This window comes from Nyctereutes procyonoides, unplaced genomic scaffold, assembly GCF_905146905.1.
Source record: "Nyctereutes procyonoides isolate TBG_1078 unplaced genomic scaffold, NYPRO_anot_genome, whole genome shotgun sequence".
In the NCBI taxonomy this organism is placed as follows: Eukaryota; Metazoa; Chordata; class Mammalia; order Carnivora; family Canidae; genus Nyctereutes; species Nyctereutes procyonoides.
This window is the reverse complement of record NW_026575140.1, coordinates 23,289,358-23,308,801: the sequence shown is the minus strand read 5'-3', so window position 1 is coordinate 23,308,801 and position 19,444 is coordinate 23,289,358. Positions and strand designations below refer to the sequence as shown.

General features: G+C 51.7%; 1 protein-coding gene across 2 annotated transcripts in view; it reads left to right on the top strand.

The window, feature by feature from the left end:
• FBXO31 (F-box protein 31) overlaps positions 1–17,124 on the top strand; it is a 42,209-nt gene extending 25,085 nt beyond the window's left edge. For both annotated transcript variants that reach the window (XM_055305549.1, XM_055305547.1), the window contains 6 exons: positions 3,559–3,726; positions 4,407–4,481; positions 10,297–10,406; positions 11,054–11,207; positions 12,501–12,901; positions 15,468–17,124. In XM_055305549.1, the coding sequence (XP_055161524.1) occupies positions 3,559–3,726; positions 4,407–4,481; positions 10,297–10,406; positions 11,054–11,207; positions 12,501–12,901; positions 15,468–15,690 (1,131 nt within the window). In that variant the 3' untranslated portion in view covers positions 15,691–17,124. The remainder of the gene's footprint in view (positions 1–3,558; positions 3,727–4,406; positions 4,482–10,296; positions 10,407–11,053; positions 11,208–12,500; positions 12,902–15,467) is intronic.
• Positions 17,125–19,444: the final 2,320 nt, after the last annotated feature.

The window sequence follows — 19,444 nt, the reverse complement described above, 5'->3', positions numbered from 1 at the left end:
GAGTTCTCTGAGGACCCCCATCCTTGGCTTCGTGGAGCTGGATTGACCCTCATGCTGCTCAGCCAGCCTTGGGCCCCTCAGCAGGTCCTGGGGCTCTGTCTTCGCACAGCTCCCTCCTTTCTGGGACTTTGACCCTCATGCTCCAGCCTCACCAGCCACCTGGGACCCTGATCTCTGTTCCCTCCGGTCAGAACTGCCAGTTCCACGTGACCCCCTCTGAGCCCTGGTCTAGAAGGTGCCTCTGGCAGGGTCACCTCTTCTCTTCTGTGGGGTCCTAGCCTTGCATGGCCTGCTGTCCGGGGTCACTTTAGTGATCACAGCAGTCCCCGTTACTCCACGATGGCCAGGATGTAAGTCTGGCTTCATTTTTTTGTTCTTTTTTTGATGATGTTTTCCTTTGTATTGAGTTGTCTTGAATATTAGTCAAAGTTCCTTTAGAGTCTGTGACCTCCAGTTCAGTTTACAGTCTCCCTTTTTCCTCTGGATTTTCAGGCATGGCAGTTGGGCTGCCAGGGTGCCTGCACATCTGGCCATGGATGCTGCCCCCAGGAAGGTGCTTGTTCTGTGGCCTGGGGTCACAGAGTGCCTTGCTCTGACCAGGTGTAATGAGCGCTGATCTCATTCCTGGTGGCCCCATCCACAGGGTGTCCCCATCCACAGCCTGGGCACCACCTGCTCTCCAGAGCCTGCATTTCCCCTATCAGGGAAGGGACACCGCTGATGACTCTCATGGCTGGTTGGCTTCTCTATCTATAGCCCCTCATGGGTTAGGATCCAGAAGATGCCTCAAGGGCTGAGCTGTATACATTGTGTTCCCAGCTTCTTTGGGATCCTGGCCTAGACCCCTGGTCTCTGTGGCAGCCCTGGGGACTCCAGCGCCCCACTGCCCCTCTGCCCAGCCACCAGCAGTCAGGGACCTGGGGCAAAGGGGTGGGACACTCTGTACCCTTCGGCTCATCTCAAGCCTGTCCCTTCTTTTCAGGCTCTTGGTCCTTGTTTTGGGGCCACTGTGTGTGCTCCCTGGTGTCTTCAGGCAGCACTTAAACTGTGATGTGTGCAGACTTCACAGCTGGTGTTAGAGCAGGGCTGCTCGGTCTAAGACCCTGGGTCCAAGGCAGGCGGAAAGTCTTGCAGTCTCATTTTTATATGCTGCTCAGTTGCTTGCCTGTCATGTTTTGAAATGTAGCTGCTCATTTTTAGTGCTTTACGGGCGTCTGTATCATAGGATGTGTCACTTTTCTGGGTCTCTGTAGTGTGGCTCTTCCTTACTCCTCGAGCTTGCTGTGTGCTCTCTGAGCAGAAGCCCTGGGACTGGGGGTGTCCAGGTGTCTAGCCCCCATGTTGCTGCGGCTGATGCTGTAGCGTGAATGGAGTCTTGTGCCTTCAGGGAGCCCTGGTGTTCTGATCTTGCTTCCCTCTGGTTGCATATAGCTGTGGTAGGCTGGAAGCTTGAGTCCATGCCTCATTCACAAGCGCATCTAAAAAATGGCATGTTGGGGCCTCTGGATGGCCTCAGGGTGGGCTCTTGAAAACTTGCCTCACATGGGCCACCTGGAGGCTCTGGGTGCTCTGTCACTCTGTATTTCGCTCACCAGGTGGGGTTTTGGACAGAGATAAATAGTGCTTCGTATTCTTTATGATTCAGTGGAAACATCCATTAAGAAACACGCTTTGTATTTATGTTTAACGTCACTGGGGAAAGCCTTGCATTTAAAAGGTTTCTTACAGGGCAAACCAGACTGCTCCCAGCGTGGGCAGACTGCTTTGCTTTCCATGCTTTAGGCAGGGAGAGTGATAATTGTTTTTCTTACTGGCAATGACTAATAGAGTAAAAAAAGAAAAAAAAAATTTTTTTCAGCTTCTGAAAGAGGATAATTAGGGGGAGATGGCAGACCAGTGCCAGCTCAGCCTCGTCAGGTTGGCTCGCTGCAGAAGTGGGTGAGCTGGAGCGAGCCGCAGGCACCCAGGCTCCCCCGACTGCAGGGCCTCTGGCCTTGGGGAGCGTGCGGCCTGCCGTCCTGGGGACCACTCCTGCTCTGACCTCATCTCCGCCACTGTCTGCCTGCCACCGCATTGCGCTCACTGGAGTAGTGACAGCAGCGCTGACAATCCCTCCTTGTTGAGCACGGCAAGCCCACAGCACTGGTCTCCTCCCTTGCCTCTGGTTTTCAGGCATTTTAAAGCAGATCCCAGGCCCATGCCCTTTCATCTGTTTGTACCGTGTGTATCTTTACAGAATGTGGCTGTTTCCCTGCACGTGGGCCTTGTCCTTACACCACAGTATAGAGGTGGATGCGGCCTGAGGCCCAGTCTGCATCTGTCTCCCTGAGGCCAGGAGAACTGCCTAGGCATAGGAGCTTGCTGGGAACTGGGTCTGCAGCAGCCCCCTGTGACATCTGTGTGGGTGCTGTGTGGGTCTCTGCTGCCAGAACTAGCCCCCCATTTTCACTGATGGGTCAGATGCTGACTAGGTGCCTCCTATCCTGAGTTATTTGGCCTTTTTCTAGCATCATCTGGCCTGGTCCCCTACTTCAGACCTGGCCGTTCTCTCTAAAACTTGCAAATGTTTTGCTCCAAAAGTCAAACTACTTTTTTTTCAATTTTTAAAACAAAATTTGCTTATTTTTTTCTTTAAAAATTTATCTTTTTACTGAAGTGTAGCTGAACATGGTACTATATGAGTTTCAGCTGTGTGGCATAGTCTGCACGCTGTGCTCACAAGAGCTGCTGACTTGTTACCTGTTCTCACTGTCTTACTTTTATGACTGTTCCTCAAACACCTGGAAGCCTGTACTTCCCCACACTTTGCCCATCTCGCCCGTGCCCCCCCCACCCTGGAAAATATCCTTTGTTTTCTATTGATCTGTTTCTGCTACTTTGGTTTGTTTTCTTTCTTAAATTCCACATAAGAGTGAGATCATACAGTACTAGTCTTTGTTGATTGACTTCTTTCATTTAGCACTGTGCCCTCTAGCTCCATCCATGTTGTTACAAATGGCAAGATTTCATTTTTTTTATGTCCATTGTGTATATATACCATATCCTCCTTATCCACTCATCGGTGTTGGTGGGCACTTGGGCTGCTTCCATATCTTAGCTGTTGTGGATAATGCTGCAGGTACATTTCTCTTTATTTTCAGCTTAATTGAGAAACACTGGGCAGGTAGAAGTGTAAGGCGCATGACGAGTACTTCTCGGTGGTTGGTATTTATACACTGTGCACAAATCTGGGGTTAACATATAGGCCACTTCTTTTTTGGTGAAAACATTTAAGTTCTAATCTCTTAGAAGATTTCAGTTAGGTTGCAGTGTTGTCAAAGACAGTCCCCGTGTTTGCAGTAGAGAGCTGCTTTTTAATGAACAGACACTTGGTAGGTGGGCCATGCTTGCTGTGGTGTGCTAGGTGGGGCACCATGATGCTCACCAGCCCTGAGATCCTCCATGGGGCCGCAGTATGGAGATGAGAATGGTTCTTGTGAACAGAGTAGGGTGGGACCTTCTGCCCCAGCACCTCCTCCTGAACCTTGCGTGGACTTGTGCTCTTTCTCCTCACTGTAGGTTGATGGCCTGTTCATCATTGGCTGGATGTACCTGCCTCCTCACGACCCTCATGTGGATGACCCAATGAGATTCAAGCCCTTGTTCAGAGTCCACCTGATGGAGAGAAAGTCTGCCACGGTGGAGTGCATGTATGGCCACAGAGGGCCCCACAATGGCCACATCCAGGTGAGCGCTCGGGGTTCCCTAGGTGTATAGCTGTGTGCAGACAAGGAACTAGGGCTCCTCTGTCCTCCCTGGTCTCAGTGGCAGCCGGGGCACAGTGCTGGCTGAGTGGCTGTGGTATTCCCAGTTACAAACCTGTGTCCACACTGAGTAGTGATCATGGGAGGAAGTGGGGGCTCAGCCCCACCCTGGGGTGCGTTATCAATGTGCAGGTGCTGTGATGCAGCCCCTCAGAGACGTACTTGCTCGGACTCTCCATGGATTCTGTGTTCAGTTTAAATGGGTTGTTGTTTTTGCCATGATTCGTCAGTGCTCCCTGGTTTCTTTTTTGCAAGAATATGAACTTGAACTTGGAATAAGACACTGTGCTCTCTGATAAAAGTTTGGTAGACGGCCACCCCAATAAGCATGTGTGTTACTTAACACACTGTGAAAGCACCAGTCCCTTTTTTTTGCTGTAAGATGCCCTCCTGGGCAAACGTACATGCACTGTCTCCTGAGGAGGAGGTGCATGCTCAGGTGGCTCTGAGCTCCCTTCTTTGGACTGGCCAGGATTCAGTGGCATCTTGGGCTTCTGTGTGCATGTGGGTTATGTTGGTGTGGGAGCGGTTGACCGTATTGCTCTGGCTGGTGGGGGTGCCGTGACTGATTCATTTCCCTCTCCTTTGTTGTGAATGCTCAAGATTGTGAAGAAGGACGAATTCTCCACGAAGTGCAACCAGACAGACCACCACAGGATGTCTGGTGGGAGGCAAGAGGTGAGCATGTACCCCTTCTGTTCACATGGTGCACATGTGAATTTAAACGCCTTGACATCACCAGTGTGCCCCCAGCAGAGGGCTGTCTCCCCCGGCTCGTCCTGACATGTGCGTCTGACCCTTCCATCAGAAAGGATTGTGTGTGTGTATCTGCGCCCAGGCTTTTCTTCCCTGTCACTCCTTAGAATGTATAAACCCAAGAGAAATCCTTTCCTCCAATTGGCTCTCTTTTGCCCCTTTGGCGACACATCTTTTTGGATGTAAGTCTTTTTGGATGTAAGTCTGCAGGGAGACCAGGGGGCTTTTTAGAGCCTCTGTGTTCTCCCCATGGTTGGGCTTGGCGGCTGAGATTTCTAGGTCTTGGCGTTGCAGCCGGGAGGCCACCTGTGAGCCACACCTCTGAGTTTCTTTGTACTTCCTTTTATTTGCATGGATAGTTTTCCATTGCCTTTGAGTTTTCCTTTTCTGAGGATCCAAGTCATACTGCCCTTTCAAAACATTCTTAAGAAAAACTTGGAACTTTTAGGGGCACCTGGGGTGGCTCAGTTGGTTAAGCATCTGCCTTTGGCTCACAGGGTTGTGGGATCGAGCCCCCTGTTGGGCTCCTGGCTCACTGAGGAGCCTGCTTCTCCCTCTCTCCTTCCCCTTGCTTGTGCTCTCACTCTCTCATGCTCTCTCAAATAAGTAAATGAAATCTTTAAAAAACAAAACAGAAACTTGAACTTTTAAAGTGTAGGATGCGGGGTAGCCCTGGTGGCGCAGTGGTTTAGCGCCGCCAGCAGCCTGGGGTGTGATCCTGGAGACCCGGGATCAAGTCCCACATCGGGCTTCCTGCATGGAGCCTGCTTCTCCCTCTGCCTGTGTCTCTGCCTCTCTCTCGCTCTCTCTGAATGAATAAATAAATAAATCTTTAAAAAAAAAATAAAGTGTAGGATGCTCATTGAGCTTATATTTATTTATTGGGTGTGCATTTCTTAGGTTCTGAGTCTGACGGTTTCCCTGTTAGCCAGAGAATTGCAGGGAGGTGTAACATAAAAATCATATGCATGTATGTCTGCGTCTGAAGAGTGCACACAAATGCTTGCTGGAACCCTTTGCAGGTAGATGAGGCCCTATTTGCTCAAATATACAGTGTGTGAAGGTGACAGGTGACGCAGATGCATTTTCACTTTACAACAGTGCCGTTGAGGATTGCCTGTATGGTCACACACATAGCATACAGGTGACTGCTCCAGTCCATGTTTCAGCGAGAAAGGTCAACATGTATTCTGAGAATAGAAACTCCTCAGCCGTTGACCTTAAAAAGGCCATGTAGTGTAGTGTAATTCTGGAAACACACAGGCATCAGGAAGAGGTCTTATAAGCTGCCTCTGTGTGTGGGCTCACTGATTTTGAAGTGGAATGGTATATTTTCTGGTTATAAAAGTATAACACTAGCCCTTTGTGGAAACTATAAGAACACATGGATTGTGGGTAGGAACAAAACTTTGCTGGTATCCAGACTGACCGAGGCTGAGATTAGGGCATGGTTAGGGCTCCACGTCGCTCCTTTTCTGTGACGTTAGTAAACATTCTCACTGCTCTCTCTGGTGCTGGTAGGTTTCTAGTTGATTTGTAGGAGCTTTCTTTTCATATCAGAGCATCAGTCCTTCTGGTGTGAGTTCCAAATAACTTTTTCTTATGTTTCTCTCTTTTAGTTTGATTCATGGTATATATATTTTTTTTATTTTTTTTGATTCATGGTATATTTTTATCCAGAAATTTTTTTGTCGTCAGAGGTCCGTCTTCCCCTGCCTTGCCCATGGAGAGTGGAAGGGCAGGGAGACGCTGTGTTTCCAGGCAGAGCAGAGGGCCGGGCTGCCTGCAGCAGGTGGTGGGAGAGCTTGCTGTTTGGCCCTGCAGTCACTTTGTCTCAGCTGCGTGCGGTCTCTCTGCTGCTTTTCTCTCTGTCCCTCTCCTGTCTCTCACTTCGGCCATGTGCGAATGGGTTCTGTGGATTTGTGAGTCAGTCAGAAATGTCTGCACATTCTTGTGGAATCTTTCTGATCCAGGGAATGGCTTCAGGCCCCAGGGAGAGATGATGGGCTGTAGGAGGACATCACCATGTGTCCCAGTAGCTCTGACATTGAGATGAAAGGCTGAGTCCTGCACTCTGGCTGCCTTGTGCTCGGATGGCTGATGGTCATTTAAAATTCTAGGGCCACGTGGTACTCCCAAGGGAACGGAGGGCTCCTGGCAGCCAGGAGGGCTAGGAGGGAACTAGGGCGGCAAGAACCATCTCCTCCAGGGGAGGAGGGAGTCCTCTCACACCCCCAGGGGATGGCCTGATGCTGCATCTCCTCCATTCTCCGTGGCACCAAGAGCTTGTTGGGGATGCCCTGGTGGCCCTGTGCCCACAGAGGAACCAGTGAGTGTCCATCCATTTTCTTGTGAAGGCCACAGCTGCTCTGTGGGTCTCTGGCTGATACACTGTGTCTTGCTCACCATCTCTCCCACTTGTCACACGCAGCTCCAGTCCCCGGGTTTCTAAACCTGCTGTGTCCACCTTTGAATGCCAGGTCCAGACTATCGTGGTGTATTCTGATGGCTGAGGCTGTGGTGCCCTCAGCCTGCCCCTCATGACACCTCCTGGGTGACCTCCTGTGTGCTCTGCACATTGCAGTCCCTCTCCTGGGGTCCTGTGAGCAGGGCAGGCCCTCAGGCCTACACAAACTCATCTCTCTTGGCCTTCTTCACAGATGAGGTAAGGCCCAGCCGCCATCTTCCCTGTTCATCCTGTGCCTGTCCAACCCCCAACCTGAGGCTTCTAGAAACCTAGAGGCTGCTTGGAGGAGGAGAGACTGCGCAGAGAGGCAGGAGGGAGGATGGCCAGGCCCCACCCCCTGTGATGCTGTGGGCATCTCTTGTTCCTCCTGACTAGGCCGTGGGCTTCTGCTGGCCCTGCTCACAGTGCGTTTTGCACTTAGTCCCGTAGAGAGGCTCTGGCATTAGACTCCTTGACTGGACACAAGTTGCTTTTGCTTCTTTGTCTTATATACTGAAGTATCTTCTCACCATCAAACATGCAATCATGGGAGCCCTACCCAGGAGCAGCCCCACATCCATCCTCTGTCATACCTTCTTGTTCTCCAAATTTTGTTTATGTAACTGCGATCTAACTCCATCTAATTTGGATCTTTTTTTTTTTTTAAGCTTTTTAGCTCTTCCAGAAATATTTTCCAGTCTCATTATAATTCTTTAGAAACTTTAACACAGCATTCCATCCGTAGGGTGATTGACTGCATGAGTGTAACTGCAGACATGGGGTTTGTGCTGCCATCCTGACCTCCTGCTCTAGTGACTTGCTGCTCTCTGAGAACTTCAGTCCTCATCTGTGAAATAGGGCCATAGAATTACCTGTGGACACCGATGTGGTTTGGAGGACTGAGTAGGGCTCTTCATGGGAATGCCTTAGTGCCTGGCTGGCCGTAGCCACCTGGCAGAGCCACCAGGTGTTATTCCTATAGCTGCCTGAACTCTATACAAAAACCTTCCCTGGATTTTGGATCATACAGAAATGGGATTTCCACGTAAAAGGCCCTGAAGGTTTTTTAAATTCTTATTATGTGTTGTTAGTTTGCTGGGTGAGCCCCCTGACTCCTGTGCTCCTGCTGGCCTTTGAGTTAGCCCTTGTGGAAACAAGGCCAGTTAGTTTGTGAACTTCAGAGTAGCTCTGATTCTACTGCTTCCTAGCTGGGTGACTTTAGAAAGTTTTCTCAAACTCTCCCAGCCCCCGCACATCTGTAGTACAGGGAAGGTGTGAGCACCTGTAGCCTGGGCCATTGTGTAAATGAAGGTGATGATTCTGTAGTGCCAGCACCTGGTGAGCAAGCGCTGAATAAAGATTATTCTTGTAATGTATGCTCTGGGCCCCTCTGTTTTTCCTTGTGCATGCATATCTCATGAGGTAATTTCATAATAAACATATCTCAGAGGTCTTTGTTCTGAGTAATTGGGTCTGGTTCTAATGACTCTGACCTTTTCATGCAAAGTAAACAAGATTATGACTCTTCACAAGCCCAGCTTCAAGTATTTAGCTCAAGTCTGATTACTTACCGTGGTGACATAAAATCCTTGCTCATTACCTTTGTTCACTTCCATTTTTATCTGTTATCTGTTTTGATTTTTTTAGGGCCTTATTCCATTTGAGTGGAAGGTTTTGACTTTGGTAAAGTCTAATTTGTCAAGTTTTTTCTTTTATAGTTATTGTTTTCTGTGTCTTAAAAGACTTTGCCTATCCCTAAGCTGCAGAGAGGCTCCCTCCTCAGAAGTTTGGTAGCTTCACGCTGGGTCTGTGGCTCATCTAGAGTGACTTCCTCTGTGTGGTGTGAGGCAGGGATTGTGGTTTCTTTTCTCCACATGGATGTCTAGTTATTGGAGTGTCATTTGTGGAAGAGACTTTTCCTTTCTTGTTGGGTGGCTTGGATGTATTTGTTGGAAAGAGACTGACCAGGTAAATGGGTCTGTTTTTTGGACTGTTTCAAAACAGTCCATTGACATATTTGTTGGCTCTGATGTTCATATCACTGTCTTGATTACTGTGGCTTTAGAGTGATTCATAATGTCCTGTGCATACTTTCTAATATGTATTCCCAAGTCATGTGTTGTCTGAGCCTGCTGGAAATAGGACTTAAAACTTTTCCTTTTCCGACTTCATTCTGCTAGTACAGAGACTTTCAGTTGATTTGCGGATATTGAGCTTGTGGCTCACTGGCTGTGTGCTCCAGTCACTGCAGGGAGGGGTTTCTGTGTCTGGCCAGAGTTTGGGCAAGGAACATATTAAAGCAAACAACAACAACAAAAGCAACCAACAGATGACAACTCTCTTGGTTTTTTTGTTATTAAATTGCTTTTGCTTCTGTTTGTGGAGCTAACTATGGATGGTCAATAGGAATGCTATATTGAGCTAGAACTCAGAGCTATGGATTAAGTTAAATGCACAGAATCAGGCTATTAAGTACTAAACATTCTTTGCATTGATCCTGTAATGAATGACTGAACTTTGAGGATGCAGTGTTTATAAAAACTCCTTTTTACAGATGAACTTTTGAATGTGTAACAACTGTGAAGGCACCTGCCTTCTCCTCTGGCCATACTTATCTTGTTCTTTATCGGCAGCTGCAGAAAGCAGCCAGCCAGTGTGACCAGCAGCCCCATAACCAGGTTCAGTGTAGATTCCACATGCCCCTTAGGTGGCCACAGCTGTGAGGCTTACATGGCTGCTACCTGGGAGCTCTGGACGTGGGCTGTGGCCCTAGCCTTGCCTGGAGGGATCCCATGGTTGTTGCCTGTTGAAGTCTGGGCCTGAGTGCTCTGGGAAGGTGGGGACCAGAGCCCCTCACTTTTTTTTTTTTAAAGATTTATTTATTTATTTATTTATGATAGACATAGAGAGAGAGGCAGAGACACAGGAGGAGGGAGAAGCAGGCTCCATGTCGGGAGCCCGACGTGGGACACAATCCCGGGACTCCAGGATCGCGCCCCGGGCCAAAGGGAGGCGCCAAACTGCTGAGCCACCCAGGGATCCCTGCCCCTCACTTTTCATTGGTGGCTGACCTCCATAGGAAGTAGGTCAAGGACTGGGAGACCAAAGTGTGGCAGCCCCCTCCTCCTTCCCATCCTTTATCTCCATACCGTCCACCCTCCTGGTACTCTGGCACAGGTGCACCCAAGGCATCACCTGCAGCTGTAAGAATGCTGCTTTTATCTACCTAGTGCCACAGTGAGTTCTCCATGCGAGTAATGTTGGTTTTCACGATCTGTATTCTCTTGGAAGGAATTCCGAACGTGGCTGAGGGAAGAATGGGGGCGGACACTGGAGGACATTTTCCATGAGCACATGCAGGAGCTCATCCTGATGAAGTTTATCTACACGAGTCAGTATGAGTAAGTGCAGTCTGCCCTGTGAGTACTGTGAGCACAGTCTCTCTGGGTACTGTCAGCCCAGTGCTCTTTCATGGTTACTGAGTTCCCCCTTTATGGATACTGTGAGCACAGTCTTGCTCTCTCTGGGTACTGTGAACACAGTGTCCAACCACCCTGCCCTACCTCCATGTCTGTTTGCTATCTGATTTATCATCATCTACTAACAGTGTGCTCTAACAAGCCTGGCCTGTGTGCCAGAGCCTCCCCACGTCTACTGGGGGAGGCCTCTGCTCTTAGTTGCTCTCCCTACCTCAGCCTCTGCCCCTGTCCCCATGATGCATTTAAATGGCCCCTTGTGCAGTGAATATCCTCTTTGCAGTTTTGGGGATTCCTATGCTAGGGTGATGGAGTGGGAGTAGTATCCCCTTCCCCTCTGTAGAGAGCTCTACCCCCGCAGTTCCCTTGTGCTGGTGGAGCGAACATGAGCTCTTAAGCCCTGTCAGAATCAGGAGGTGTGAGATGTACCCTGCGTGTGTTTTGAGGGGAGTGATTGTGGCTCAGGAACGTGGGGTGTCCCTGCTCCCCACTGGCCTAGAGGAACCTAAGCCTGGCTATACTAGGCCTTCCTGCCCGCCAAGCTGCTCTCATGCCCCCTGTTCCCCGCACAGCAACTGCCTGACCTACCGCCGCATCTACCTCCCGCCCAGCCACCCGGATGACCTCATCAGACCCGGCCTTTTCAAAGGCACCTATGGCAGCCATGGCCTAGAGATTGTTATGCTCAGCTTCCATGGAAAATGTGCCAGGGGCACGAAGATCACGGTGAGTCTGGGTGTGGCCCTGGTGGGCTCACCTCTGTGAACTCCATCTTATTAGCCTTGTGGTAGCAGGACTTGGGCTGCACTCTGGCTCCTCAGAGTGGGCTCTGGACCCATGGCACCCCTGCACTGGGGAGGTCGTTGGGACTGCAGAGTGTTGGGCCCCACTCAGATCCACTGAACCAGGCTTTGCTTTTTACAAGACCTCCAAGGGATTTGCAGCATTTCTAAGGTGGCTTTACCACATGGTTCTCAGTCCTGGCCACACACCGAATCCCTGGGGATGTTGAGACCCTGATGCTGGGCCCTCTGATTCGGAGGGGGCGGCGAGTGCGGGCTGGGTATGTGGCTTCATGAGCTTCCCTGGGGACTGTAAGGTGTGGCCACATTGGAGATGTCCTGCATTATTACACAGGCTCCCATCCTGGCCTCAGCACCTCACAAACAGTGGGAGGGTTGTTGAGCTGAACGGGGGTCTTGAACAAATGGGCACCATCCACACCGTGCTCACCCATCCTACACGTAGTTGGGGTGCATTTCTCACAGGTGCACTATAGTCTCCTGGGGAGCAGTGCCTCTCCTTTGTTCTCAGGGAGCTTTGCTCTTAGACCTTGATGGGCCAGGGTCCCTGTGCCCTGGGAAGGCTCCTGGTGAGCAGAGCCCAGTACTGGGGCCCCTGGTGGGACTGAGGCCTGGAGCATTTCCTAGGTTCGGGCTCAGGTGTGTGTGTGTTCCAAACAGATCTGGGCTGCCGCCTGACCCTGGAAGGGTCTGTGCCTTTCCCTTACCCTCAGTCTTCTAGAATGGGGAGGTTTTTATATCTGGAGTCTTTTTTTTTTTTTTAAGATTTTATTTATTTATTCATGAGAGACACACAAAGACAGAGAGAGGGGCAGGCTCCATGCAAGGAGCCCGACACGGGACTCGATCCCAGGTCTCCAGGATCAGGCCCCAGGCTGAAGACGGCGCTAAACCGCTGAGCCACCCGGGCTGCCCTATATCTGGAGTTCTTGAGTGCCTGTGAGCCACTGTGCCAGGTGCTTGTGTCCTTCTCGAGTTCACGTACAAGATCTTAGCCCCTGTTTTCACAGATTCCTTCACAGATGAGGGTGCCTGCTGTAGGCACTTACTTTTAAGGGCTTCTAAAATAGTCTTACTTCAGAGGGGTTGCTGCTAAGTCAGTAGGATTGCTGGAGTGAGCTGATTTGTCCAGAAGTGTGATCTAGGCTGGAAACTGTGCACAGTGTGTCTCTGCTGGTCCCTGAGCCCTGCTGACAGCCACACGCTCGCTCCTCAGGGGGACCCCAACATCCCTGCTGGGCAGCAGACAGTGGAGATCGACCTCATGCACCGTATTCAGCTGCCTGATGTGGAGAGCCTCCGCAACTTCAATGAGCTCTCGCGCATCGTCCTGGAGGTTCGGGAGCAGGTCCGTCAGGAGCAGCAGCAGCAGGAGAACGGGCCCGAGGATGGTGAGGGCCGAGGCCAGCAGAGTCCCCGAGAGCCCCAGCGGGGCCCTGTCCAGCCCAGCGCAGAGCTGCCTGCCGAGAAGGGCGGGGAGTCTCGGGATGGAGAGGCCGAGGCTGCAGCTCCACCTGCACCTGAGCAGCCCGCCCAGTCAGGGCAGGGGCAGCCGTTCGTGTTGCCTGTGGGCGTGAGCTCGAGGAACGAGGACTATCCCCGCACCTGCAGGATGTGGTAAGAATGCCCGGGCAGGCGTGACAGGCTTTCCAGGGAGTCCTGCCTTACCACCTGGCACAGAGATGGGCAGTGGGGGCCAGGCTCAGTGCTGGCCAGTGTGGGGGCTCCCTGCACTCGGGTGGGGAGACCCTGACAACTCTGGTGGAGTCCCAGCTTGGCCCCCAATGAACAGTGCCCTTCTCTGGGCTGCACAGCCACAACTCAGACTTGGGAGGCTCCCAACCTCTCACCCCCAGGTGAGCCTCGAGGGGGCCTTATTAAACCTCCAGGCATGAGGCTTCCTTCCCAGTGCCTTCCTGTGGCCTCGTTAGGTGAAAGGGAGACAGGTGAGTCTGCAGGTGGCATTGAAAACAGCTGGGGAGAAGATGTCTTTCCTGTACCTGTCCCCCAGAAGCCGGCTTGAGTTTACCTGGATGTCCTTGTAGGTACCTGCTGAGCAGGTCTGAGCACACTCCAGTATTAGCCTCCCTTTCCTCCTGTGGTTTCTCTCCTGGCTCAGAAAGCCTGCTTTTCACTTGACATCTATTCTTACTATTTTGTCTTGAGCCACTGCCCACAGCCACTCAGGCCCTCCCTGCCCCAGCTCTCTTCTCTGCACTTCAGGCCTTCTTAGGTGTAGATGAGCCAAAATCAATAAAACTACAGATTCAGGTCCTCCATCACACTGGCCACAGTTCAGGTGTCAGCAGCCACACATGTATTGGACAGTGCAGGTGTTGAACATTCCATCATTGCAGAAAGTTCTGCTTAGTTGTCCAGGGGATGTCTTGAGGGGATGACCTGTCCATTTCTTGGCATCTCAGCTGCCTGGCCTCCATGTTCATCCAGTTACATGTAAAGACCTGTTTCCCTCACTTCCAGGCTGACTGCTGTCTCCTGCCGGCGGTGGTCTAATCAGTGCATCATGTTAGAATAAGTGTGGGCAGAGCACCTCACCCGAAGTGAGGATTTAGGTATCTTTGTGGGCTTGGCGGGTTAATTGGTTCTGAGCACACAGTGTCAATTGGTGGGGTGGTGCCCCCCACACCAGTAGGCAGTTCTCCATAATACCAGCTTGGTGTTGGGCCACTTGACTCTCTCCTGACTCTGTCCCCCAGAGACGCTATCAGACCCGGCAAGACTGCCCCTGCCCCTTCAGACACCAATCCCACCTGTGCTTCTGACCAACCAGCTATGGGTTGGGGGGTTCCTGTGATCCCCTCCCCAGGTTTGATTGAGGTGCTGGGGTGGCTCATAGAACTCAGGGAAGTGAGAAAGGATGCAGGTGGACAGCCAGATGAAGAAATGTGTAGGGTCCCGAGCCCAGTAGCTCCCACCCCCGTGGAACTGGGGTGTAGGTTTCCCCACTTTGGAGCTCCCTGAACCCCATACTTGGGGATGTTGTGGAGCTTCCTCACATAGGCACGGTGGATCATTAGCTCTGTTTCCAGCCCCTCTCCTGTCTGGAGAATGGCGGGGCTGCTGAAGATTCTAAGCTTCTATTCCTGGCTGGTCACCAGAAGGGAGGGTGTCACCTCCTAGTGGGTTTTACAAGGGTTTCAGGAGCTCTGTGCCAGGTACCAGGACAGAGATCAGTGCGTGTATTCTTCTGTTATCTCACATTGGGGAAAAATCCATTTCCGTTTTCTTCATGTTACACAATTACCACAAAAGTGGCAGAATTCTGGTTTTCCTGGAGGAGACCTACAAGTGGTATTCCAGTGTAATTTCAACTGTTGCAAACTTTTTAGTGGTCATAAAAGAAAGGACTGTGCTGTCCTTAGGAAACTTAACAGTTCACAGTGTCTCGAGGCCGGTCGAGAGCCCAGTGGGCTCACCTAGGGGGTGTTCTCAGGCCAGCCCCGCCCCACATAGGTGTCCATGAACTGGGAGGGACATGCTGTGGTCCCTTCCCTGTTTGGTTTGTGTGTCTGCGAGGGCTTGCCACAGTGTGCATGCAGGATATGGCCCCCTGGAATACTAAGCTCAGTGGATATAACTTTGCCTCCCTGTAGGCTCTGGTGCTTTTTCCACCTGAGAATACCTGCAAACCAGGTGCCCTCATGGACAGGCCTGCTCTGCTCTCCTACCCAGGAGAGCCTCGGCATGGTGGCTGAAGGTTGGGGGTCCTGGCTGCCTCTGTGCACTGGGAGATCGAGCCAGCCCCCAGCTCCTTGTTATCTGGAGGAGTGCCAGTTTCTTGGCAAGAAAGATGTAAATGCATCTCCGTCTCACTTTGTTCTTGAAATTTGAAACTTGGCCTTAATGATTTGAAATTTCTGCTTTCGGAGTTCACGATAGTTGCATGCCAGTAAGTCTTCATTGATTGTTTGAGGCATTCACATGCTGACATAAGTGTCCTGAGAGCTTTACAAAGGTGTATTTTGGGACAGTTAAGCAGTGATGCTACCAGAGACCCTCTTCCTTTAGCTGGGTGAGCTGGTGGAGAGCAGTGGGCAGCAGGGGGAGCCTGACTGGGGGCCTGCGATGTGGGAGTGCTGCGGGGGCTGGGGTGAGCCCTCCCTGCTCCTTCCAGGCTCCTCTCACTTTCCTCCCCTGTGCTGTCCCTCTTGTTTCTGTGCAGTTTTTATGGCACAGGCCTCATCGCTGGCCATGGCTTCACCAGCCCTGAGCGCACACCTGGGGTCTTCATCTTGTTCGACGAGGACCGCTTCGGGTTCATCTGGTTGGAGCTGAAATCCTTCAGCCTGTACAGCAGGGTGCAGGCCACCTTCCAGAACGCAGAGGCGCCATCCCCACAGGCCTTCGAGGAGATGCTCAAGAACATCCAGTCCCTGACTTCCTGATGGGCCAGTGCCCTGTAGGGTGGCTCCCAGGGCCCTGGACCCTGCTCCTGCGAAAGGAAGCAGCATGCACTTTGGAGATTTGGCCTTCTGATCAGAATACCGACCTTGTAAGAGTCTTGGCCTAGCCACCCCAAGATTCTTGTATAGAGTGTACAACATTTGCCCCGGTCCTCGTCAGGAGCTCATAGGAAGGCTGACTGAGCATGTCTTATAAAAAAAGAAAAAAGAAAAAGAAAAGAAAAGAAGGAAGAAAAGCTGAAAGGACTGATGGAGAGGGCTGGCTACAGTCTTGTGAACAACTTGAGTGGAGAAATGGGGTGTCCCCTTGGCCTGTAGGCAATTTTCATGGGACAGGCTGAGCGACCCTCTGGGCTACTAGGGGGGATTGATTGTGCATGAGCTTTTTGCCAGCTCCCTTGCAGGAGGCAAGTGAAAACGGCTGCAGGCTGGCAAGGGGCTGGGGCAGTGAGTGCTCAGAGGGAGTCCTGGGGGGTCGGGGATGCTGGGCCAGGACCCTGGACTGAATTCTTGTTTCTCTACTAACCTGCTTGGATTTTGGACAAAAGTATTTCACCTCTGACATGTTTGTGCATCGGTGTGGTGGGGTCAGTGATGCAGGCCAGTAGGGAGTGGCACAGTGGGCCTCTGAACAGCTTAGGGGCCCTGGCCTCTCTCTAGCTTTAGAGTTAAGACCCTCGCTGCAGCCAGTTCCAGACAGGGCATCTGTTTGCACACCCCTACCCACCTCCTGCACACGCTGTGGTGTCAGAACCCTGAGCTGAGCCACTTGTCCCAGAACCTGCCCCAGGATTTGGCAGGGCTACATCCCAAACAGCCCTATATTGCCCATTTGTACACAGGTGCTGTTTTTGTAAGTGTCAAAGCAGCAGAGTGGTTGCACAGATGACTTTGGAGCCCCTTTGTGGGTAATAGGGCAGCTTTCTAGAAAAGTCACCCCTTATGTATGGAATGCACTTTGGAGACCAGGGCCTCTTGGGAGCCTCTGGGATGGAGACCCTGAGCATGGATGCTTCTGCTGGTGGTGTGCCTGTGTCCCATTGACACCTGCATTTGGGGGCCCTCCGTAAGGTCTCTGCTGAGAACAGCCCGAAACGCACGTAGACGCCCAAGAATTAGTTGCAGCTCTGTCTCCAGCCTGCAGAGAGCTGTCACCATGTTCGCCTTCCATGGGTTGCGGCTTCACCTGGGAGGCATGCAGATTTTGTCTCCCTCTGTGTGGCTTGCTCTTGTTGGGTGAACTGTGCTGAGCCCTCATGCAGGGGGGAGGTAAGGGACCCCAGGGAAGGGGGCAGCTTTGTGGTGCCTTCATGTAGAGACCAACATGAGATGTCCCATGAAATGTGTTTTCCTGACGAATTTCTCCCTGACTGGCCTTTTTAAAAAAAAAAAATAAAAAAAATCCCTATTGCTCTAGCTTCAGTACTTTTGGCAACTTTGAACTTCCTTTGCTTCCCAGAATTGTAGGATTGATAAGCTCTGCGGCATGGTCCCTAAAAGGCAGACCTTCTAGGAGGTTCTTTCCGGACTCCGACTCGGGAAGGAGGCAAGCCAAGAAGGCGGGGTCCCCGCTGGCTGGCTGTTGGTGGCACCACAGCTCACCTCCCACATCTTTCTAGTAGGACCTGAGTTGCGGTCACAGTTTTTGTGTCTTCCGCGTGTCTTCTGTGGGACTGAGCTTTCAAGTGCTGTCACCCCCACCCCCTTGTGGCTGTTGCTGTTTGACCCGTGCCAGGTGTGGCTGCTCCTGCATGGGGTAGCCACGGCCATGAACCCTCACGGAGAACAGAATGAAGGCCAGCAATGTGACAGCTGCCGTGCTTCATGTTTCGCCCAAGCCTGAGGCTCGCTCTTAAGGCTACTCGGCCCGAGGCCTCCCCTTGTCTGTGACACCCACTCAGATTGAAGATGAGCCTTTTCATCAGAAAGGGGCCCCATGGTTTCCACTGTTGGCTGCATTCACATTGGTCTCCGTCTTAGGCCAGGCCCCAGGGACCTTTGGGGCCGAACAGCTGGTTGTGGCCTGGGTGATGCCAGGTAGGGCCTGCAGTGGTGGAGGGTGAGGGCTTGTCACCTGCACAGCTGGTCATTCAGAGTACGTGTTGTGTCCCACTTGGTGTATTTGTGGCCAGTTCTGGTTTCCAGTTTGGTAGGTGAGTGGGTAGCTATGTAAAACTAGCCCCAGCGGGCATGCCTTAGGGGAGAGTGGGCAACCGGCTTCTGGGAGCCACTTCTGGCTGGTGAGCATTCAGAATGGCTCCCGTTGTGGTTGGAAGCTTGAAGACAGCTGGGATTTGATAAAGCAGGTCCCCACAAGGAACCAGAATGACCTGATTTAGGGACTGTCTGCTTGTGCTTGATTCCAGGAAGGGGTTACCGGGCCCTGGGTCAGTCTGGACATCTTCCCCTGGTTGGCACCACCTCATTTGCCACTGTGCTGCTGTGAGGTTGGATAAGTCTGTTGTGTGAGTGGCAGGAGCCTCAGGTGTGTCTCTGCGTACCTGGGCATGTGCTGTTCTGCTACTTGATGGGGAATGATGTGATTGGAGATTTCAAATGTGAGTCATTGGAGTCTTCTCTATTGAGGCTGAATGTTCACTGCATGAGGCTGATGTAAATGACTTTTTTTTTTTTTTTTTTTTTTTTTGGGCTATCTGGTTATGTTGGCCTAACCACCTCAGACCTGCAGTGGTCAGCTGTTGGGTGGGAGCAGGTTTGGAGGCCTCATGGTGGTGGGAGTTCCAGAATCCTTCCTCCCATGTTCCAGACTGGGCCTCCCTTCCTGGCATCACCCCTTAGTCCTGCCATCTGGACTGTGGCTGATGCTGAGGGCTGCAGCTTCCACCCCTCCATCCCCTCCTCCCCCAACACAAGCAGCTTAGGCTGGATGCCTGTACCCTGGCATTCCTCTTGGCCAGGGCAGAAGGTAGGAGAGCTCCCACAGTGGGCTTACTTGAGGAGGAGGCCAGGCCTCTGTTCCTATGTCTTGGAGAACAGGCTATGAGCTGGAGTTGGCACATCTGACATTCTCTTTTCCTGAGAACCTGGGATTTACTGCTGTGGCCTGGTCGAGCAAGGCCCTCCCATCAGCCAGCCGATCATCTGTGCTCCAGCAGCGGCAGTGGTCATTGTGGGTTGCCTATGTGTTCTCTCATTGCTGCAGTGCGGTCACTGTAGTGCTCCTGAGTGGTGACAGAGGGGAGCCTGTTTAGTCCCTTTATTTGGTGAACTCGGTCACGGGAATTTCTAACTCCTGCCCACAATGTCAGTGTGTTGAAAATGAACCTCCATATAGACCTGGTACTTTGAGGAAGCTGCCCTGTTCCATCAGAAGCCCTCATTCTGTCTTCTGTCCTCGTGCTCTAACTTTTAAGAACCTTTATGGGAGTGTTCTCATATAGCCCTCCCCTGGCTTGAGGCTCGTGCACCCTAGTCCTTGGCCAATCCCAGAGGTAACCTAGGCTGATCTCCCTGTTCTTACTTTTGTGAGGTCTGGAATATAATCTGGCTGTACATTCTCAGAAGTGTTGAGAGAGTAGAAATAAGCCATGATACCATCAGTTTGCCTGAAGCTGTGAATGGGCACAAGACAGTGCCAAATTACTGAGTGTTCCATGTCATGGTGTGGTGGCCTGTAGGCCAGCCTTCAGGAGGTGTGGGTGGCCAGCAGTGACCCTGAGACTTGGAGGACGTCCAGTCTTCTGGGCCCTTTGTGTGCTCACAGGGAAACCCGCCA